The sequence below is a fragment of the Dermacentor silvarum genome, chromosome 2 (assembly GCF_013339745.2).
Source record: "Dermacentor silvarum isolate Dsil-2018 chromosome 2, BIME_Dsil_1.4, whole genome shotgun sequence".
Classification (NCBI taxonomy): domain Eukaryota; kingdom Metazoa; phylum Arthropoda; class Arachnida; order Ixodida; family Ixodidae; genus Dermacentor; species Dermacentor silvarum.
This window is the reverse complement of record NC_051155.1, coordinates 211001331-211024908: the sequence shown is the minus strand read 5'-3', so window position 1 is coordinate 211024908 and position 23578 is coordinate 211001331. Positions and strand designations below refer to the sequence as shown.

At 43.4% G+C, this 23578-nt stretch overlaps 2 protein-coding genes across 2 annotated transcripts in view; one reads left to right on the top strand and one right to left on the bottom strand.

The window, feature by feature from the left end:
- LOC119442541 (probable histone-lysine N-methyltransferase CG1716) overlaps positions 1-18018 on the top strand; it is a 96744-nt gene extending 78726 nt beyond the window's left edge. The window contains 6 exon segments of the mRNA XM_037707454.2: positions 2827-3066; positions 4021-4196; positions 5225-5306; positions 8573-8611; positions 14306-14485; positions 14925-18018. Coding sequence (XP_037563382.2) covers positions 2827-3066; positions 4021-4196; positions 5225-5306; positions 8573-8611; positions 14306-14485; positions 14925-15092 — 885 coding nt within the window. The 3' untranslated portion in view covers positions 15093-18018.
- A 1625-nt stretch (positions 18019-19643) lies between these two features.
- On the bottom strand, positions 19644-22391 carry LOC119442540 (40S ribosomal protein S26). The gene is made up of 3 exons (XM_037707453.2): positions 22245-22391; positions 21353-21667; positions 19644-19720 (listed from the first exon to the last, which is right to left on the bottom strand). The coding sequence occupies exons 1-3, from the start codon at positions 22245-22247 to the stop codon at positions 19676-19678; spliced, it is 363 nt and encodes a 120-aa protein (XP_037563381.1). The 5' UTR covers positions 22248-22391; the 3' UTR covers positions 19644-19675.
- Between the last annotated feature and the right edge of the window lie 1187 nt (positions 22392-23578).

Sequence of the window (23578 nt, the reverse complement as noted above, 5' to 3'; positions counted from 1 at the left end):
CCCTAAATCTGCGTTACCATGTAGCCGTCGACATTTCAAAATGGCTGCCTCGCACGCGCTTCGAGCCTAGCTACTCTCTAGCCTAGCTGTCGTAGCTTCCTCCATGTGCTGCAGTACACGTGCTTAGGCATTAGTCTTGCCGTTTTCTGCGTCTGCTCTATCACTATAATGTGCCGAGTTCATCATGATGCCGCATTTAATAGAAAAATGATCATAAGTGCGGAGACGGACGAAAATCGGGCCGCATCACGGGCGTTTGGAGAATCCGAAATTTGCATGCAGGGACTGGCGCAAACAGAAGCAGAGGATTTTCGCCAGCAAAGCAATGCGGAACGGTTTCAGTGGACCAAAGCGGGACATAATCTGCGACAATCCACTTCGGTGATATGATCGCCTTGGCCCTATCTTGAAAGCAATCTGCGACGGGGAAAGTCCGCCGCGCGCCGTGTTTTCGCCGCTTTTAGGTCACGTTGAAGCGAGAAGCATGCTAGCACGAAGGTCAATTCGCTCGCCGCGCTTCGTCACTCCAGCGTTTTGACAGTTTGTTTCCGCGGTCAACGAGTGAGATGTGTTCATGTTTGCTTGTGCGCACGTGACACCGTGCTTGTTAATTTATTTAGTAAGCTAATGTTTACAAGTTTATACAACCGATAAAACTGCTATCCTTACTTTGTATAGCGGTCTACTAATTTGCTATCACATTCGATGCTTCACCTTTCGGGCGAAACTGCGACTTTTGTTATTCATCGCAACTTCAGTGCATCGGGAGGAAATCTGTTTTTCCTAATGAGAGAAAGTTGAATTTTTGTTTGAAAGCATGAGGTGCGCAGTACTATAAAGGAAAACGGGTGTGCGTTACAATTGAGGCCGCGTTAGAATCGAGTAAATACGGTAAATTGCGGCGCGGCGTGAGCGAGGGAAACCAATGACAGCTGCCTCTTCAGTGACGAGTGATGCTGCTCTGCGTAACACACATTATGCGGAGCAACATCACTCGACGTGACAGGAAGGTTTGCTAGCGAGTTTGTCACCAAGTAAGCCTGTTCTCTTACTTTTTGGAGCTTGCTTTGGATAATACAATTTTTAGATACGTTTTATTTTCCAGTTTCTGTGAAGGTCGTAGCAACGAGATTCCACTGTTTTGTTCTTTGTGTTCAAGTGTGATTTATTTACTTTACTACTGTCAAACTGATTTTTCGGACACCTTCGTGGCACCACGCACGCCATAGAGCCAATGTATAAGGACGTCTGAAATTCGGACTCTGAAAACCTTTGCCATCTGATTTACTAGACTTTTGCTGTGACCACAAGTTCGAAACAGCATTAATCAAAGCCACTGCCACCACCATTTTAATGATCTTGCAGCCTCGAACCAGCGCTCCTGCACACCGATCTGCTGGCAGCCGTAGCCACCGTGGCACTGCTACGACTAACTGCTTCGACTTTTGCTACAAAGCTTCCTGCTGCTCAGCGTCGTGTTTTTCATAGAAAGAATTTTCTTCTCTCAGAAATGGTGCCTACTCCGCTTTTGCAAATACATAGCTTCTAAGTGCGGAAAGCACAGCAAGGGCTAAGCGTTGCATAAAGCCGGCTCCCAAAAGTGTCATTGCAGATTTCAAAATCTTTGACAGGTGGCAGACCACTCCAAACCAAACAATGAAACGGCGTGGACGGCGCCTACTTTTTACTGTCGGCAAAGGCTACGCGCAGAGCGGTGATAGTCAGGTGATGCATGGTCCTTTCGTATGTCGCGCAGATTGACCTGACGATAACCCACGTGCTGTAATGTTGTGTTAACTATTCTGTATTTCAGAGAGAAACTGGAGAGCAATACTTTATACGCAGTAAATAAATGATTGCCACAAAACACAGGTTGATTATTAAACTGAGAATCTGATTGGTTTTCATTACAACAAAATGTCACAAATTCATTTAATTTCAAAAGGAGGAAAAAAAAGCACTTGATTCTACTCGACATAAATTTTATTGATAAAAAAATACTTTCCAGGCTTTCATATATGTACTAGAACTGAGCTGTAATCAGTGCCAGCATACTAATTTGGTGTTCCCTTTTGGTAGACCGTACTGTATATCATGATGTCTGTGTAACTCTGTTATTGATAGCTGGATACATTCTTGTTATGCAATGCTAGGAGGCTCCAGATTTTTCTGCCCAAAATTTGTAAGCATTCATTTTTTTTACATATATATATTTGATTCAATATTCAGTTTTTTTTTTTTTTTCTTGGTCCAATTCAATATTTGAATCGAAATCTACTATTCAGTATTTTCACACCGCTACTAATGATGTAATGGCCCCCTCAGAGTTTGAATTAATCAAGCTCCTCTGTTACCTAAAGATGCAGTACACGACTCGTATAAGCACTGAGTAGCATAGTTTTTTGTGCATTTGGTGCCTTTAAACATGTCTGGTGTGCCCTTGTTTAATGGACTAAACTACATGATCATAAGAAGAAAAAATTGCTGTGACATTGGTTGTAGTTCAGGGTACAGGCAAAAATACTTGGCTGACCCATTGCTCTGTATAATAAAGTATGGTAATCATTGCACAAAGCCTGAAAACATACTTTAGTTGTTTTCTTTTCTTTTTTTTTTTTTTGTGAACTCGCCTTATATTACAATTGCCTAAATCAAGCCCAGAAGCTGTCATGAGTGTCATATGGACACAAGTGACCATCTTAGCCTACAACAGATAGGAGGGCAACACCATCATACCTCCTTGGTGTCTGGTATTGCAGCGTATGTACATAAAGCTTGCATACATGAGCGGTCTATGGGACTTCAACTGTGATCAACTCATTGCAGCAAGCACCAGTTGCTGTACCCTATGCTGTGGTTACGCCCGGGACTGGGACCCCTGAAGGTGCACCAGCCATGGCTCCAGGCACCGCGTACCCAGCCAATCCGCAACCAGTGGCCACTGGATATGGCCCTGGCTACGGCCCTGTGGGTGCCGGCGTTGCTGCGAGTCCAGCGCAGGGCATGCATTCCCAAGTCTACTTCCTGCCCTCTATCACGCAGGCCTTGCCCTCTGAGCAGTCCGTGGTATGTTCCAAATGCATAGAACTCTAGTTAGAGTTCTTAAGTGGCTCCGCATTAGCTTTTGTAGGTTCAATCCTGGCCTCGGCGGCCGTATTTCAATATTAGCTATACTATATGCAAAAATTATCTTGTACTTAGATTTAGGAGCATGTTAAAGAACCCCAGGTGGTGAAAATTCGCTTGCAGTCTACTATGGCGTGCCTCATCAGATTGTAGTTTTGACACGTAAAACCCAAGAATGAAATTTTTTTAAATGTAACTATCTTAGCCTATTTTTATGGAAGCCAGCCAACTGTTCTATCTAGTTCATGCTGCCACAGCCGATGAGAAAACGGCGAATCGGTTATGCAAGTGCATTTGATGTTACCCAAGCAAACTTAATGCCATTGTGCACGATGAAAAAATATTGTAGTCTTGCGCAATGTTGAAAGAATCGGCTGGTTATCAACTGCAGCAATGTGACGTGGAGTGCCTGAATGCCCATGGAAAACCCAGGTTGTCCTCATTGCTGTCGATATATAAGCGCTATCTTTGCTTGATGCAGCAAAAGGTCACTCGCTGCATACAGCACGCTTCTTTCTTTTCTCTTCAAAATCTTGGGCGTTTTACTTGTCACATTTGTGGGCTTTTCTGTGTTTTTCTCACCACTGCCAAATGGCCTGCTCTGCGAGTGTCCTTTGCAAAATGATTCAGTGAACAGGCAGGGAAGGGGTTAAAATTTGATCGACATCACAGCAAAATTTTATGAAGTTAGCCTTAACTCCCTATTGGTAGGTAAAGGAATGCATCCAAGCATTGGTAATGGGTGCAATGAAAAACACAAACAGCCCACACACGCAAATTAGTTGACAGATTAATTCAGAACTATCCACTGCATGAGAAATAAATGTGCTGATGAAAATTATAGAGCTACAAAAATAGTAACTATAAGCTTGTGCATTTCTTCTTTGCCTTTAGCAACAGCAGCAGCCAGTGGTGTTGGCACCAAGCAATGAAGCATCGTCTGGCCGTATGTCCAGTCCACCGCCGCAGCAAGACAGCACTCCAAGCAAGAAAGGTGGACGGCTGCCTCCCCACTGGAAGACAGCCAAGGATGAAGAAGGCAACGTTTACTACTACCATGCAATTACAAGGTGAGCCAGCTCACAAGCAGTTCATATAGTAGGCAGCTAGAACAAAGGGACCTTGGAAGTCAGTGTGCCTTATCAGAAGTTCAGTTTCTAAAAAAAAACTTCTTGCACAACTGTCACTGCTCAATGCTATGAGTATATTGTTGCTGTGGTAACCTCATGCATAACTTAAAGCGAGGCAGGGCTCCGTCTCAGTCGCGCTGCACCTTTTGAATGCCTATGGAATGCCTCAATAGCTTACACACAACAAGAAGACGCCAGAAAGAAAGCTTTCTATGACATAAATAAAACATTGCTGCAAAACACAGGTCCACCATTAAACTGAGAACCTCATTGGTATTGAATACAACGGGATGTCACTAATTCATTAGTTTTATAGGGAAAAGAGCACTTGATTCTGTCAACAGAAATTCTATTTATAGAAAGATATTTTTCGTACCTTCATAACATAATATAAATGAGCTGTAATCAGTGCTGGCACAATAATTTGGTGTTCCCTTTAATAAAAGTAAACCGTACTGTATATCTTGTAGAGATTTCTATGTATACCTGTGTTATTGGATACCTTTTACATTCTTGTTCTGCAATGCTAAGACTCCTGAGCATGTGCAGCACCATATTTTTTTGCCCAATACTTGTTAGCACTAAATTTTTCAGAAAAAATTGTTTCGTATTCAGTAATTGGGCTTTTCTGTCTTGATTCAAGTCGATATTGATACGAAATCTACTATTTGGTATTTGGAGACCCTAATGATTACCACTTTTGTCACGGTGATTATGTCATAAATGTTTTGACCTCAGTGTCGCAGAAGGAGCTAAATGTTTAGCATTTAACGTGACTTTTTAACTTCTTTTTAAATTGTCTGTCGTGCCTGCTAGAAACTTATTTCATATTGGCATGGCATTGTTCACCAAAAACCCCTTTGTGCTGTGAATACCTCCTATGATAGTAGAAGTACTAAATAATATAGTGACTTGTACATCAGGTGAGCCTGACAAGTTAAAAAGTAGTACTTTTTTTTTTTTTCCAGAGAAACACAATGGGACCCTCCAACCTTGGATGAAAATGAACAAGACATGGAGCTAGAAACTCCAACCTATGATGAACCAAAGGTTTGTAATTTATTACTGATAGCCGCAAAAGGAATAGGTCTTGCCTCAGTGGCTTTTCTGAGGCAAGCAGTATTGAGTCATTTACAGTGGGCGACCGATTTTTGGAGCTGCTCAATTATTCACTTTGCTGAGGATAGCAGTATTGAGTGATTTACAGTCGGTGACTGATTTTTTGGAGCTGTTCAATTATTCACTTTGTCATGACACCACCTCTTGTTCCGTAGAACTATTGTACAATGACAACTGAGGACACCGTACAGTGTCAATTTTTTAGTCGCATATGCATGTGCAATATTTATTTATTTATAAAATACTGCTGACAAGAAGTCCAAGCAGGGTGAGCAGAATACACTGATTATTTACACGAAAGAACAGGGTGAAACAAGTTTGTAACACGCTTTTCACACAATTTCCTTGGTCATAAGGTAGACAGTAAGGTAGTAATATCTCAAAAGTGGTACCCTTGAACGATGTTGTCACCCGTACCCTAGCTTTCATTAGTGAGGCGATTTCTCTTTCTGCTTGCCATATGCATGCTGTGAAGAGATCATTATTAAGTTGACTTGCAACATTTGTTTGGTTGCAATGTTTAGTTGCTTTGAACGTGGCGAAAATAAAGCTCGCTGCTGGCCAACACAGCGGCAGGATAAGCTGTTGCGGGAAGCATGCTTCTGATATGTTCGTAGCAACAGCCATCATCACTGTTGCATCATCAAAGCGAGCGAAGAGACAAAAAAAAAGCACAAAAGCAACAAAAGCGCCACCGCTTCAAACTGTTCGCGCCCAGTCGCGGCTTCCGCGCTGTCCGGCGCCGCGTCCGCTCCAAAAGAGAAAGGGAAAACGCGCGTGACTGCGTGCTGTTCTCTTTCGCGGCCATCGGTGGGGCGGCGTTTATTCGTATCAACCAATGCAGGTCGAAAATCGATTCGTAACAACCGTTCTCTAGCACGTTGCAAAGTAATGGGGCTCGGCCGGGACCTCAGAAAAATTCGTATCATCCGGAAATTCGTATTAGCTGTGATCGTATCATCGAGATTCCACTGTATTTGTTTAAATGCAATGTAATTACTCTATTTTAACCATTCGTTTTGAAACTGATGTTTTGGACATTGCTGATCCATTTTTAAGTTTAGTTTAATATTTGCCTTTAATGTCCCTTTACTTCTACTTGTTACTTTGAGATCCTTTATGCTTGTATATCGTCTGTGTCAAAAAATACTTAGGCCACTGAAACCAGTACTTGAGCTCAAGTTTGAGCTGCAGTCACTTTAGCCAACTCTGCTGTTGTAAGTATTCTGGAGGGTTTAGAGGCCTCTGTAGTCCGACAATTCAGAGCTTCGCAGTTTCTTTAGCTCTGGGTCGTGAAACACAGTCATGTAATCTGTTGCGATGTCAATTATAAAATCAATTATAATAATAACCTTCTCAATTTTTGAGTGAGCACACCCGCATGCTTAGCATCCAGGGTGCTATTTAGTTGACCATCTCGTCATGCGTACTACCACCATCTTTGTACCTTCCTGAACAAGCACTGTAAGACAAGTTAATTTGATTTACTCGTGTGGAAAGTGGGAAGCGGGGAGACAAAACATGACTGCACTGCTGGTCATTCTGCAGGCTTACCATATTTGCTAAGTCCAACAAGCCTTGTTAGGATTTAGCAGAGAGGGCAGCTACATTGGGAATCATAGGGCATGAACAAAAATTGTGTATGCTTTTGGCACAACTGAGGCCTGCTGGCTGGTGCTTGGGGGCTGCAGCTTGTCTAGTAGTTGGAAGGTGTGAAAATCTTAATTAAGTTGCTTCAAGTTATTATGGATATTATAAAAAAGTAAAGCATTCGACTCCCTTGCATACCATGCTAGTAGCAATTTAGATTACTTATGACTGTGACTCACTTTTTTTTTTAATTTATTCAAGGTCCTCACAGGCTCCGAAGTGGAGTATTGCGTGAGGGGGGTTACAAAAGGTTAAACAGTGAACAGGAGAAAAAATCTTGTCATACATGAATTCACCAAAATAGAACTTATACAATAGTTAGTGGTAAAAATCATTTCCGATTAATACAATTCAGGCTGGAGCAAGAAATTTGTAAATATACAGGTAATTCAATTTAAAACACGTTCAGATGACATTCGCAAAATCAATTCGAGATCAACATTTAAAATGTGCACTTAATTCTTGTCTAAAAATCACGGGATTAACAATATTAGCTATTGTGTCAAGAAGGCCATTCTAATATTTAATAGCCTGTGGCAGGGTGGATGAATTAAATGCGTTAGTTTTGCCAAAGAGGCGTTGAAAGCTATGCTCATTATGCAGTCGTCTTGATGAACGGAATGGATGAGTTAAGGTTAAGGAAAATGGATGTTCACTGTGAGCTATTTTGTTCACAGCGAAATAGTTCGACGTTTTTCTAAAAGCGGGAGTGTTAGTGCTATCTTGATGCTTGTTACGCTAGAATGTATGCTATAATCTCCGACGATGAAACGAGCGGCACGGTTCTGAATAGCTTCAAGGTCATTGATTAGATAAGTTTGGTAAGGTGACCAACTTTGTCGTCATAATTACTTAGTGTAACTTGATTGCCCGTAACTTTGTTCCTCACACAGTGTGCTGTATTCATTTCTGTCCATTCCGTTGAGATGGACCACTTTTGAGATGAATTTGCATAGATTAATTTTTTATTGAACTCTTTATCCAGTTTGCCACACATCTTTTATTGATGCACAGTTGGTGGGACCTGTCAAGTTCACTTGGCACATGTTCTCAGTCAGTGTTGACATAAACAGTCCTCAAAAAGACCGTTTTAAAGGCAATGTCAATGCCTGCAACATAATTGTAAAGTCCTCAGACTACATCCTTACATAAACTCTTCAACCTTCATGGTAAACCTTCAAAAATATTGGCTTGAGGCTTGAATAAGTACGATAAATCAACCTAGTATTTCTCTTACTACGTTTTGCACGATGGTGTGTTTTGATGCGCTGTTCCAGAAGTGTCTCCCAGCTGCTCATTGGTGCGAGCTAAGAGCTGCATGCAAAGTTTTTATTGAACGTCTGCAACATCTGTGCGCAGGCTGTTTTTTTTTGTGTGTGTGTGTGTGTGCACGTGCTCACATTAGTGGGTGGGTGGCATTAGGACTTGATTCATTTGTGTTACGCCTGTTCCTTATTTGTTTCTTTTTTTCTGCCCTTAGTTGTGCACATTTTCTCTTTTTATAATTGCTTATGCCTTTTCCTTCCTGCATGTGTACTGCCCTTCAGGTGAACAGCACAGTAGGCAGCTCCAGGGGAAAGAGATCGGTTAGTACCTAGCGCACGCGCTACTTTGTGTACCAGCTCTTTCTTACGCATGGCATGCTTTTTATTACTCAGCTTGGTTTCACAGTCTGAGTATGTTGCTGTGAATGAATGTCCTTCCAACCTTGTGCTTTGGCATACAAAAGCTCCTGTGTATTGAGCTTTGGATGCACATGAAAAAGCCTCAGTCAAAAGTAATGCGTAGCTCTGCACTACGTCTGTGATAGCGGTTGTGTTGCTTTGGGACATTAAATATTGTCAGTTAGTAAACTGCGTTAGTTTGGTGTAGTGTTAGCTTAGCTTTCATTGTGAGCCCAAACAGTGGCCAATTGTGTGCATTTGCTCGTAAGTTGATAGCGCGACAACAATGATGGTGGTGGTGCCACGGCAGTGATAGTGGCGGCAGCGTGACAACAACCATGACAGTACTGATGGAGGGAGCATGACGACAACACATCATTCACCAACATCAGAACCCTAGACCACATGTATGCTTGCCGACGTGCGCATGCACCTTGCATTTGCTGTGCCTTGCAAGGAATGGTGGTTTGCATCTACAAGAGACATGCGCCAGCGCACACCCACTTGCCTGGTAGACATTTTGACAGACATTGTCTGACTCTTTGTTATTGACAGTGCTTCAAAATGCTGAAATACTGATAAATGCAATTGTTTTATGTTTAGAGCCGTTAGATCAACATGGCAGAAATCTGCCTCACTGAATGTTGATTGTACCACATCGTAGCTTTGTAGCCAGGCACGTGGAAGCTCGAGGCAGCCATAGCCGGATATCTGTCTGGAACAGCACTGCACTTGGATGTGTACACATGGGTCCTGTACCATCTGCACATGTGTATGTGCGTCGGCAAGGATACATGTGGTTTCGCCTTAAGACTGCAATTATCTAGGATCCTCAAGATCATTTAGGACTTACTAAATATGCATTGTGTCTGGGGCTGATAACTGATGTTGACAGTCATTGAGTTGGGAAAATAAATTAGTGGAGTCTGGGTCCTTGATCTCCTCCCTTCCCACTCTTCAGTTTAGCTGTGCCAGGACTTCTACTCCTGACAATACAATGGCGTCACTGTGCACTCTGATGACTGTCCTGTACACGTGCACATGCATGACATAAGCAATAAGGTGACCCATTGCTTAATCTGAGGGATTATAATATTGATAAATGCTGGCATGCTCCTACATTTTATTTTATTTCTATACAGTCAACTTCATTAATTTGACCCTGACGGGGCCGATGAAATTGATTGAAATATCCAGTAGGTTGAATTAAATAAGACGCAGAAAAGAAAATGACGAAACAGACTGCTGATTCATTTGGCAGTAACATGCCTCGGAATCAAATGTGCCCTGCCCCCCCCTCCCCCTCTTTTCTATGTGTCCAAAGTAGAAACTAATGTAGAGATAACAGCTCGTAAACAAAGTAAAAATCTAACGTGCACCCGACATTTAGCAAGAAAAATGGGTAAGGGTCTAAAATGTGTTGCAAAGTGCCCTTGTTTGCCTGTTTCCTAATGTCAGTGTCGCTGTGCACTCTTTTATGACAGCTTTGCCATAATACAGCTGTGTTGTGCAGCAAAGCATATGAACGTTGTGAACGCAGTTTTGGTTCAATTTTTCTTGGGCGGAAAAAATAGGAGGTGCGCGTTATTCAAGTGAATACCGTTATCGGACATTGTGAGGTACCGCTATTGCTTGAAAATATTCCTAGTGCAGGCCGAAAGTATGCGTTTGCTATGGGAGGATGACGTCGGCAGTAAGGAAGTCTCTATTCCGGTCACCGTAGGAGTCGGGCGCACGCATGCTGTCTGGTCAAGTTCGCATTGTCTCGCAAAGGCCAATTTTAGGATCGAAGTAACAAAAGCTTGGGCCCATAGAAAGGCATTGGCGTTCGCCGGGACCTTTGGATGGGATCGAATTAACCAAAGAATCTAATTATCTGTAGATGAAATAATGGAAGTGTTCTGTACGAGCACCATTTTTGCTTCGCTGCTTCACCACCACCACCACCATCATCACTCTGGTGGCATTGTGTTCCGACGCCCATGCAAATTGTCCAGCGTGCTACTTAGTGTGTTTGAATCATCTAGCATTTGATGCCATAGTTAAGCAGGCACTTGCTGACCCCCAGCAACTGGCCTGAATTATTAGGTATGTTTCTGCTGGTGCATCTACGTTATGGAAATTTTCCATGTGACTAAGAAAATATATTTTTGTTTAACCCTGTATGTTCCAGTGACTGCATGCTTTGCTAGAGTTCAGTAGGTTTGTAATTCGAGCAGACTGTGTGAACATCAGTGTGCATTGAAAATCTATCGTAATGAGAATTTCAGCCAAACCGAACTGCATTAAACCTCTGGAAGAGTGAACAAAGGCACCTAAGAAAGTAGATACATTTACATATTGCATACCTGTATTGCTTGACACAACAGTATTATCAGAGAATTCAGCTTATATTGACAATAAAATCTAATATTAGGTCTAGCGAAAGTGATATTTGCGTTCCAAAGTGTCACTATTACCAAGACAAGCTCATGCAAAAAAGGTAGATAAATGTAGGTCAGAATTGGTGCCGTACCTTTTGATGTATTATAGTGCTGGCTGCAGTGTCGTAACATGTCTCAAGACTGCCAAATCACAGCAAAACCAAATGAAATTTGTTATACAACTCAGAGTTTTTTTTTGTTTTTCGAGATGGTGGCACCCTGTCTGCACGGGCCTCTGTAAAGATTGAGCTGTTTAATGTAACATGCTGTAGCACCCAGCAGAGCATACGGGTCTCTGGAAAGATCCAGCTGTTTATTGTAACATGCTGTAGCACCCAGGAGAGCATACGGGCCTCTGGAAAGATCCAGCTGTTTAATGTAACATGCTGTAGCACCCAGCAGAGCATACGGGCCTCTGGAAAGATCCAGCTGTTTAATGTAACATGCTGTAGCACCCAGCAGAGCATACGGGCCTCTGGAAAGATCCAGCTGTTTAATGTAACATGCTCTAGCACCCAGCAGAGCATACGGGCCTCTGGAAAGATCCAGCTGTTTAATGTAACATGCTCTAGCACCCAGCAGAGTCATACGGGCCTCTGGAAAGATCCAGCTGTTTAATGTAACATGCTCTAGCACCCAGCAGAGCATAATCTCAAAGGTTTTCAGTGCAGCTACGTAGTGCACTTTGCATTCATCACAGGCAACTTTAACTGTGAAAGAATTTTGCTGCCCTTTTCAGTCAATTTTCTCTGCACTGATGTCATCTCTTGGCATAAGCACGTGTCAAATTTACTAGAGGCGTAATCAAACAGTCCAGATAGATAAAATTTTTGCCTGTACTGTTTCCTTAGGAGTTTGCAATTCTTTGGCAATGTAACCATGTTAGCTCCAATGTGTTAAATGGTTGTCTAGGCAGTGTTGCTGGAAATTCTGGTCAATATTGCATGAGTAGAACACTTCAACCCATGTGTTAAGCTCTTGTAGTTAAGCTCTTGTAGCATCCATCATGTGGAACAAGCCGCATATTTACTCCCAGGGCACTTGGGCATTGCTGAAGGGAGTGTTGACAGTGTGCATAAATTAGTTTTATAGAAGAGTGCGCAATGGTATAGTAATGTTCAAGCAAAAAAAGGAGTTACCATTACTTGCATGACTACATTGTGGACACTTCATTCTTTTTCTTTTTCTCTGAATCAAGGGCCTGAGAAATTGTTTCTAGTCATACACAGAACCATGCTTCATATGGAATAAGTGTTTTCTTTTCTATTTTTTAGCTTTGAAATTTGATGGGCTCAGCCACCAGGTGTCAAATATTTATTGAAAACCTAACATCTCAATGGTAAGAGGTGTGGATGTACAAAGAGCAAGTGCACACTGTGAACAATAAAATGAAATGGGGCCAGGGGCATAAAATGGTGTATCAGCATAGCATAGTGGATGCAATACATTAAATGCTCTTGTATGACTTGCCCATCGGATACGGCTTTGTTACGCATTGTTAGATTGTATCAAAATCATATTATTACTTCTTTCTTGGTCATGAAAGACCACCCTCTTGCATTATGAATTCAGGCGAGTACAATACATTCAGCACTTAGTTTCTTTATACAGTTAAACCTGGATATAACAAAATTGACAAATTCCCGAAAAACTTCCTTATAAAGAGGATTTCATTATATGCAGGTTCGGCACGAAAATTCGAAAAAGAAACGCTTGCCATATTTACTCAGTTCTGACACGCCCTCGATTGTAACGCGCACCCATTTTCCGTTTTTGTCAAAGCACTCATCCTTGGAATGTCACACCAGGTACTGGATGCGTGGACGCGTGTCGTTTCGCACAAGCGCGAGGCATCGGAAACGAAGAGCGAGCGTCATGATTGCGTCGTAGCGTCGTATAGTATTACAGTAGAACCCTACTGTTACGTTCCCAGGTGCTGCATTTTCCCGGCTGTTAGGTCGTTTTCAGCCAGTCCTGGCACAGCTCCCATAGAACCCAGTGCATTGGTAACCGAGCTGTTGCGTCGTAACTGTGGGACGGTTCCCGCATCATACGTTGCGAACTGCCACCCCGCGCTGGCCCGAGCGGCCATTTTGACTTTTCATGTCGCTTGGCTTGGTGGCTTGACGATTGCATTGGCCGCCCAAAGTGCCGGAGGCGACAACTATGACGTATTTTCGGTTTCCGCCAGCAAAAGTATGGCCCTTGAGATCCGTATTTGCTATCTAAAGATGGTGTCTATGACGCGTTGTGGCCCTAAAATTGGTTTTGGCTCATATATGTTCCGTATAAAGTCCAAGGGCGATAAAGCAATCGCCGTGTGCTGTATGTGCGAGTGAACACGTGCGAGGGGAGCCGACGACCGCGTCTAAATCTCGCGCGCACAAGAAAGAAAAGTAGGGAGGAAGCGCGCCTTCTTCCGTTGCGCTTGAGGCACTGGGGAGGGAGCGAAGGGGGAGGGATAGCGGGCAGCGTTGTACTGTACTCTGGCATCAACTGCGTCCTGCGCGGCAGCGCGCGGGCCGTATCTTGAAAGCGATCTGCGTTGGGGCAGAGTCTAGGCAGTGTAGGTGCGTCGGCAGCTCGTAGATTTGTGCGTGCTGTGTGTTCTCGGCGCTCAGTTGGTGTTGAAGCGATAGACAACAGCACGACAGCGCATGTCCGCGCTCATCGAGTGTGATGTGTCACGGCGTCTGCCAGCGCGTCGGCAACATCAACTGGAAAAGGAGAGTGCCGGCTTGGTGGGCTAGGCCAGCTGCAGCGAGCAGCAGGATCAGGTTTGAATGGAGGGAGGGGTACGGTCACGCCCGCGGCGGCAAGATCGCCGAGTCGAGGGATGCAGGCCCGCCTCGCACACGTGCGCTCACTTCCCATTCCGTCGCAGCGGAGAAGGTGCTTCCGGTTGCTGCTCGCGCAAAAATGACAAAATTTGGGGCGAAATCTCTAGGTTGTCGGCGGGGAAAATTCGTTATTTCGAGGGGGTCTCGCTGCCACTTCGTTACGTAGAGGTCACAAATACATTTGCTTCTTTGGAGTAACGGCGGGGAATAGAAAAAACTTCGTTACCTCGAGGAATTCGTTACATGGACGTTTGTTATAAGCAGGTTTAACTGTAGTGTGGCATGTCTGCAACAGTTTATTTTGACGCAAAGATGCTGGGGTATTGGTTACATTGTTGGTTTTTTGTCTGCAGAGCAAGAAGAAAGCGGTAACAGTGGCTGCTGACACGTCGGAAGTGGCCAAGAAGATCAAAGAGTTGTTTCGGTCCAAGATTTCTTCCCACATTGTGCACTGCCTGAACCCCTTCCGCAAGCCAGACTGCAAGCTGGGGCGAATTCAGAGCACGGAGGACTTCAAGCATCTTGCTCGCAAGGTAGGCTTACCTGATCTAGCTTACCAAATTACTAAGGGCAATTTTGTACAGCTGGTTGACTATTCTCTCTATCTGCTTTATCGCAGGACCTTGAGTAATTTGTTTAATCATGTTGATTTTTAAAATTGTAGCTCATTTTGCCAGGTTGTTTTCTTATGACATGCACTATGCATTTTTTAATGACAGCTTTGTTAGAGAATGTCAGCATGTGAAGGCTGTTGTGCTTATGCACCTTCTATAAGTGTTGTTTGGTAGATTAAATTTCATGTTAAGATCTCCAATGAATTATGACATCATAATTAGGATTCTGTGTTAGTGACGTCATTTGAATCATGCTTGGCTCTTGCTTAGCTCAAGAAACTATTGCTCACTTCAGACCGTAGTATTGCCAGCGATGAAGCAAACAGCCGGCAATAAATTGTCTCTTTCTTCTGCCCAGCTGACACACTTTGTGATGGCCAAGGAGCTGAAGCATTGCAAGAATGTTGAGGACCTGGAATGCAATGACAACGTGAAGCACAAGGCAAAAGAGTTTATACAAAAGTACATGGCGAAATATGGTCCTATCTACCGGAAGGACAAGACTGTCTCCCCCAAGGACGAGTAGCCCGCCCTCCTTTATGCACAGGCACATGAGAGGCTGCAAGAAAATGAGAGGTGGCCGACTTGGCGCTGAAAGGGATCCTGCCAGTCATCAGTGCAGCATTACCAAGGATAACTTCCATCATCAGCTCAACGTCTTCAAGCCTCTAATCCAGGGACCACTAGACTGCCAGGCCGCATTACTCTTCCCATACCAACGTGTCACAAAGTGATAGTGCACACTGTTTGCCACAAGGTTCCAGGCAGAACAGTAGGCTACGGCAGCACGATGTGCGTTCAGTCGTGGTCACGGAGATGTGCATGGTGCACAAGTGCCTGCCTCATCAAGTCCTGCAATAGTGGCATCTCCAATGGCAGCGCACAGCCGAAAATTTCATGCTGTTATAATTGAAGCGGCACAGTCTACCTAAAGTGCATTTGTACAGGCCTGCACACGTGAATGAACACTTGATGCTGTGCTGCTCTTTCTGGAAGACAGTTGTTTGGCTGGGTTACAGTTGCTGAAGGCTAGGTTGTGCAAGTAGAGCTAGGATGGCCAATGTGCACTCTGCAAGTCGGTGTAGAGGGTCCAGCAGAGAGACCATGCACACCCGATTATCTTTGTTTCTTTGGCTCCAAGCCATCCTTTTGTTCACACTAGTGAGCTTTCACTTATTACCAAGGGGAATCGAAAGTTAGATTCTTGTTTACGGACTGGTTTTGTACTGCCATGGCACAATTGAATTGCCTGCCATTTGTTTTCCGCATAATTTTAGCTTGTTTTTTCTTAGTTGTAAATTTTTTGTCGTCGCATGAATTTACATTTCCCCAAGGCGTACATGTTCACTTGCTCTTTATTTTTGTAGTAACTGAGTTCCGAACTTGTCTGTACGAATCATTTTACTGATGATTAAGCTTTCTTTTCTTTATATGGTATAGCAGACATCTAGTTGGTTTGAGGAGACTAGTTTACACTGCATACTCTTGGCTTATTGACTTTTGTCATGTGGTGCGAGAGCTGTTATGGAAATGAATTTGGGAGGCTCCATCTTGTAATTAATTCATCTTGCTCTGGGATCAGCAAGAAACAGCAACCCCCTTCTGTATAGTCGCATTGCTATCACTTTTCTGAATGAGGTTGCGGAATATCGTCTTACACACCCAACCTTCCCTCGCATGCATCCCCCCCCCCTTTCTTTTTCTGTTATGTATATAAAGTGCTTCAATTCCCTTGTCCTTATTTAACTATTGTCAGTGTCATGTTAAATGACTTCATTGCATGGTTCTCATCGAATGCCGTTAAATTCTCTATGACAATGGTGCATGGCTTATAAATTTTCTGCCCAGCATGGAAATGTTGAAACCTAGTTTGAGCCAACTCCTTTTGTGCCAGGAAAGAACCATGAAATTGTGCTGTAATTTCTGTTTTCACATTATGGGGCATTGTATATATTCAGAGCATATACGTATAGACTGTCATCTGCTGCACATTTCTGGTACGTTTAGATGGCTCCAGTGATGTTTGTAATAAAACTACATTTTCATATCATTGGTACCTCTCCGTGGTGTCCTTCACACCAGCTCATGTGGTACATGTAGTGTGATTCACTCAAAGGCAATGATTACTGTTCTCTGTTAAATTGTGTGTTGAAGGTGCATAAAATCAGCACTTATAAGTGTGGGTGTAACAATTTAATTTTTTTTTTTCATTGCTGCCACTGGGCTGCACTTGTGAAACATACCATTTGGACATATTTCACTGTCTGAGCCTATTGGTTGCTTAGTTTAATACTTGCATTTACTTTGGATCATAGAGGTCATATCCTAGAGAAAAGTATGTTTATTCTAGTGACATATTCAACCTGTCATTTCAGTGTGCTTATGCAGCGATTCAAACATTGCATAATACAGCACAAAATGTCTACACTTTTGTATCACATAAGCTTTACTGCCAGCATAAGTGGACTCGGATGGTGGTGGTAAAGCTGAATTTGGCCTATTAAGCTGTCTTGAACAACTGTAGTAGTACCACCAAAGCACTCTGATAGGCATAGCTTGTGTGTGGGAACTCCACCATGGTATATACTATGCGGACGCATAAATTAGTAAAGCGAAGGAATTCTCGAAAAGATTATGACACGTCCAGAAAAGGAAGCTCCTAAAGTCCTTTCCTCTGGTCCTGCGACACAAACGTGTGACCTTGCTAGCAAGTATGCCAAGATCAATGAACTGTCATATGTGGCTCAAAGCTATGGTTGTGACTTTTCTGGCAACAAAAGCTGGCAAGCAACAAGAGCCATGGGAGAAGCATTACTAAATTTGTTATCTAGAAGACAACAAAGTTGTTGCATGTTATATAACCTAACGAATGCATCGCTACACAGTATCATTACTATACGAAAGGCTACTTGTAGCCGAGTACAAGGAAAAAGGCAATTCCATTTTTGCCAAATTCTGAACCAGAAAAATGCAAATGCATACCGATGAAGAGATGGTACTGCCAATAAGCAACGGCTGCAAAATGTTAGCTGTACAGGTTAAGAACTGGTGCAGGTAGCAACCCCATTTGAAAAAAAGTAGCCCAGTGGGCACACTGAGCATTTGGAGCTAGGGCAGTACTACAAAAAATCTGCACTGGAGGAATGCACCAATTACGGCTCTACTGTACATTTCTAGATATAATTTCTGTTGCAGATTCTCGTCAGTGAGCAACTGTGCGCTCTTTAATTGTGAAGTGCCTGCATTTGTGGAATCCATTTAAAAGTATGAACATGTCCACCGAGAGTGAACTATGGTGGGCAACTGCTGGTTATGCTGAAGTTGTGGCAAGCTGTTGCACAAGGCTTCCGTATGGATCAAAGTGAACATGAAAGGATCTATTTTGTGTGCTTGTGTTGTGAACTTGACCTGCAAATAAATTCTTTGCCCATAAGAGAGAAATTCCAAGAAACAGCCTGAAGTGTTTACCCTAGCCTGCATCCTTTCTTTTGGGGTAGGGAACACTGGTTATCGACTGCATTGACAGAGTAAGGGTACCACGAGCGCGCATCAACACGGGGTATATTCACAGCAGTGAATAAAGACCGATGCTGCTGAAGAGTGAACTTAACATGAATGAGTTCATTTTTCTCTCAGATTTTTCTTGTGCGGGGCATGCTGTGAACTCGTGCTGTATTGTAGAAAAAAAAAATAGGTGGCGATGCCTAGATCCCACCATGTTGGAACTATTGATGAAACTATTATTAAAATGTGGCACCTCTTAAACTAGTTCACAAAATGCAGCTTCAGGATCCTAAAGGGACACTAATGAGAGACATACATTGATATATATTAATAAGGTGCAGTTCTAAAATAGTCAATACCAAAAATAAGCAGCTTAGTGCAAGTAAAGGCTTGATAACCCAGAAAAGATGCAAAAATGAAATACAGGCAAGGCTGCCTTCAAGTTTCTGCACCAGTTCACTCTGATGCGATGACAGAATAAAAGGGAATTTTAAAATCCACCTTGCGAACATCTGCAGCACTGATTTGCCATATTCAATGTTGGCCATGTTCTGCGGCCTCGGTCATTTTTGAGGAAGATCGGCTGCATTGCATTGTGAAGGAGCCAAATAATATTTTTCAACTCTGCCAGAGTGGCCCGAATGCATCACACTGAAATAAGAAGTGGGCAATGAGTAGTTTCACCTTCATTTTCTATTCTAGTAATGAACGTGTTCATTAAATTCATTGTAATTAAAAGTTCTAGGAGAATACTTCAGCAGTCTAAACATCTTTAGTGTCCCTTCAAACCCCTAATTTTAACTTTGTTTTGGCATGTGCAGAGTCCATGGCTCTGACAAGCAGGGCATGTTAAGGTAGTTCACAACATTCCAACTAGGCACATTAGCACAAAATGGACACAAATTTAAAACGGGTATGAGTGCCCTAGTCAGAATGCCAGCCTAAACAGCAGTTTTAGCAGTGTCACAGTCCGCTCTGCTTGCATTTCATGCTTAGACACACTGCCTAGAAGTGAAATTTCACATATTTTGGTAAAGTGCATCTTCCTAAGACATGAGCAAACACTTGGCAGCCTTGTCTTCTAAACTACGAAGAATCCATGGACACCACACTACTAGATGAGCTATGTAGCAAAGCAAAAGCGGCTTTATACCTTCCGCTCCTTGTACAAGTGTCGTGCACATGTACAGTATGCTCGCAGAAAACATTCTGTGGCAGTGAAGGGAAAGCTACGGAGACTGCACGCACAAGATCACTCCCGTCTTCATTCTCAGTTTAAAAGAACCATAACATCTAATTTGCACCTGCTATGCAGATACAGTATCTGTTTCAAGACACCAAAATCACTGTCAAATGCAGCTGGAATACTTGGCACAGTAACACATGTGCAGGAGATCCGTCCTCGCAGCTTTTCCCTTGTTGCCACAGGAAGTTGTCCACGAGCATGGTGGTGCTGCCGCTGAGCGGTTCTGTATACACCGATCTGAGTGGAGCGGACAGTAAGCGACTCAACTAAAATGCTCGCATCAGCCCCAAGTAGTTCTTTTTAGAAAATACACAGGACAAACACTCGTTGGCAAGTGAACACTTTTTTTTTTATTCACATTATTTGACAGCAACGCGTGGTGCATTAGGTCCACGAGCCAGGTCCTGTAATGAAAAGCACAACTTTATTAAGATGCTTACGTCAATACAGGAACTATTCTTGCAGCAGACACTACAGGCCAAGCATGCATGGTAACCACAAACACCTGTCCTGTACAGTATAAGTAGCACGATTTCAAACTTTTTATATAAACAACACCTAAAATATGTCTTCATACTAAATTTTCTGGGCATTTGGCAGCAGAACTATTCAGTGCATTTCAGGACTACAGCTGACACAGCCATCTTCTTTGTCTTTCGGGGGTTTTACGTGGGAAAACCAGTTCTGATTATGAGGCACGCCGTGTGGAGGGCTCCGGATTAATTTTGACCACCTGGGGTTGTTTAACGTGCACTACAACGCAAGCACACGGGCGTTCTTGCATTTCGCCTCTATCAAAATGCGGCCGCCGGGGCTGGGATTACACAGCCAGATACAATCAACATGTCATATTTTTGTTAGCTTTGTAACCAAGTAGTTGGGCTGTGTGCACAAGCCAGCTGAAGCAATAGAAGTGTGATGAGAAGTGCAAGGACAATGACTGTTCTTTCATTTTATCTAACACAGCAGTAAAATTAGCACTCTGCTGATAGGAGCTATCTTAAATCAGCCTAGAATATACATGTCACAGTTCCGCAGCCATAATTAAAGAAAAAAAAACAACATTAGGCTTTTTTTTTCCCATGGGCACAGCTCCTAAATAAATTTAAAGACTCCACATCATGAAACATCTGCTGAAGCAAGGCAAGTGAGATCACGTATTTGTAGTGAAGCTGATCATTGAATGCAACACTGACTGCTCTTGCAATTTAACATGCCTTGCACTTCAGCAAATCAATGCATGCAAGCAAGGCTAGGAATGAACACAAGGCTATGTTAACTTGAACCGTTCATATCGACAGCTCACTGCCCGTGCAATGTCTACAAGTTGGCCTAATCATTTGACTGCAGCATGGATCAACAGCTTTGATGGCATATCAGCTGGTTGCTTCTACATAGCAAACAAACAGCAGTAGGCAGCAGAAAAAAACAATGACCAGGAGGCACCTGTGGTCTGTCTTGCAGAATCACTAACTAAATAGAGTACAAGGCACTCTTGTGTGGTAGTTTTTTGTCCTCCGTGGTCTCTTGGGCCATTTATTAATACACAAATCATACTGCAATCGATTAATAACACCAGAATTCATAAAATGCTCATGAGTTGCAGTTTATCCACTATGCATTCTATAGCTAAGCAAGCAGTGTTACTGTTTTGAGCAACTACTGTACACGTGTTCACCACAGATGCAGAGGCGGCATAGCAGTGGCCAGAACCAGACAAGTGTGCGCTGTCATATGAGCAATACATTTTACCAAATAAAGAACACAAAATGTGTATCTTGCCTCATTCATTAGCTGCAACAGGCTACTGCTGCGCTCTGAAAGCGTATCATATTGAGGTCGTGTTCGAACCTTTAGCTGGCTGCACTTCACATGTTAGCAGCTATGCTAGACCCTGTCACTTCACCTCATACAGTAGGTATTGCTACCTGCATTTCCAGCGCCCATGACAACGCTGAAGCCGTTCATAACTACCCAGGTGATCGTAATCTACCAAAAGTGTATCGAACAAGAACTTAGTGAGTGAGTAAACTAACCGCCGTGGCCCTTGGGAACCTCGGGGGCGGTGCGCGGTCCTTGCGTGCCTCCTTGGACCTGTTGCGCACGATCTTGGAGTGGATGGCGCACGAGACGCAGTAGTGCAGCTTAGCGTACAGCTTGGGCAGCGGGTAAGACTCGTACACGCTAGCCACCGTGATGTCCCTCACGGCGGCCGCCTCCACGATGTTGCGGATCACGAACTTCTTGATCGCCTTGTCCTTAGGCACGCAACGCGCGCAGTTGGTGCACCTTACGGGCTTCACGTGCCCGCGGCCGTGCTTGGAGCGACCGTTGTTGCGCCTCTTGGACGTCTGCACAAAATCCATATAAGTAACCATGGATCCGACACGGCGTCGCACGGTTGAATAGCCATCAGCACACAGGTCACCGATCGTTACTTCGCAGCTATTAACTGCTTCTGCCACTGCAATTTTACGGCCTTCCCTTTCTGTGCATGACTGATGATGGACGGAAAAGATTTTTTTTTTTTTTTAAGTACAGATTTGCTACTTTATTCATGTGACAAGAAAGCACTTGCGGCTTCGCTAATTGCGCGCAAGAAACTGTCGTGTAGAGACAATGAATGCAACTCGCAGAACTGACACAAGTTTACTAGATGACAAATTGAGTGTTCTCATATATCAACAAGCTCAATGAAAGCAATATGAACAAGACCGACCAATGCCGGTGCCAACCCAGCAACACATGGTGTCACTTAAGCCTAATACACACGCTGATTTCCATTCACTAGCATTGATTTCCAATAGGTTCGTGTGTTGCTACTAATTCTTCACAAACCTAAGAAGCTGTTATAAATAACGATCAATTTGCACTCCTTAAAAACAATTGAATAGCAAAAAATTGCAACGAGCGAAGTGCCATGCTTACCATCTTCGACGAGCAGTGGAGCTGAAAAGAGAGGAACGCACTACTCTTCCGAAAAGTAGTGCAATCAGCGCTTCACAACGAAGATTTTTATCAAAAACGCCGAGTTTGATCACAATTAAATTTAGGCATTAAATATGCTGGTAAGCTTTACTAAAGACAGATAAAAATTATTCCTTGAGTGAAATATTAAAAATTTATTGGCCTACAGCCGCGGATGAATACATAGGAGACGTTTGCCGAGACGCCAAGATTAGCCCTTTTGCAGCACCTGGTGGACAGTTTGTTGACTAGCTAACTTGTAAAATAATTCAAATACTGCAAAATAAAAATGAATTATTATATAATATTGAAAGACAAATATATTATAGGTGCTTATTGAAATAGTGTAAACGTTATTTATATACATGCAATTTTAGGACCTTTATTTGCGCACTTTTGTATTCACAGTGTTTAAACGCAATTTTATTTATTGTAACGTTTATTTATTGTAAAATACATTTTACTTTTTGATAGAGTGTACTAGAACCATATTCTAGTACACTCTAGTTCTGATAAGTGTGCTGTGGTCATTGTGGCGCTGTTTAACATACTAAATCAAGCTTTGTAGCTTCTACTTATTTGAGTTGTACAATATGTATGCGACATACACAAATTACAACAAGCACTAGTTAGTGTTTTTTATAATCTAACACAGGCATTTCGTATACTAAATTTTGTAGTTTTCTTGTTAAATTTGTAATAATGTCAATTATGTGCTCGCCAATGAAAGCTCACCGTTTCCCTTGCTGCGGAGCTGAGGTCTGCAAGCGCCGCCCGTCGCGCCGCCTCGCGACGAGGAGGCAACGTACGGAGAAAAGTACGCGTTGATTCGCGACGCGCGGATGGGAGAAGTGGCGTGTGAGCGCGAGCGGCGGCGATTTTCAACGGTGTCCCGTGCTTGTCAGGTGTGAGCATGCCTCGTCCGTGACAGTGCGTGGATCCAACGTGCCCAGGATTCGCCAGATCGCTGCGATGGATTTATTCTTCCGGACTGTCGTCGTCGTTGGCGTCGCAGCAAGGCTAATCGCGAGTGTCCACGGCGTCTTGGAAGAAAAAGGCAAGTCCCCTTCAGTGGCTCTCCCGTCACGGTCCGCTGCTCTGGCCGCTGCTGTCACGCTACGCTGGTCTTCTTAAATGGACTCCTCGGGGCTGGCGTCGGCAGACGCTTGCCTCCGGGGACAAAGTTCGCGGCGGCAGGTGACTTTAAAAGGATTCTCTTTAAATCAAAGCAGCCGTTGGTCAGCGACCGGGCTGTGACGCTGTCCACAGTAGTCCTGCGGAAGGAACAACTGTTC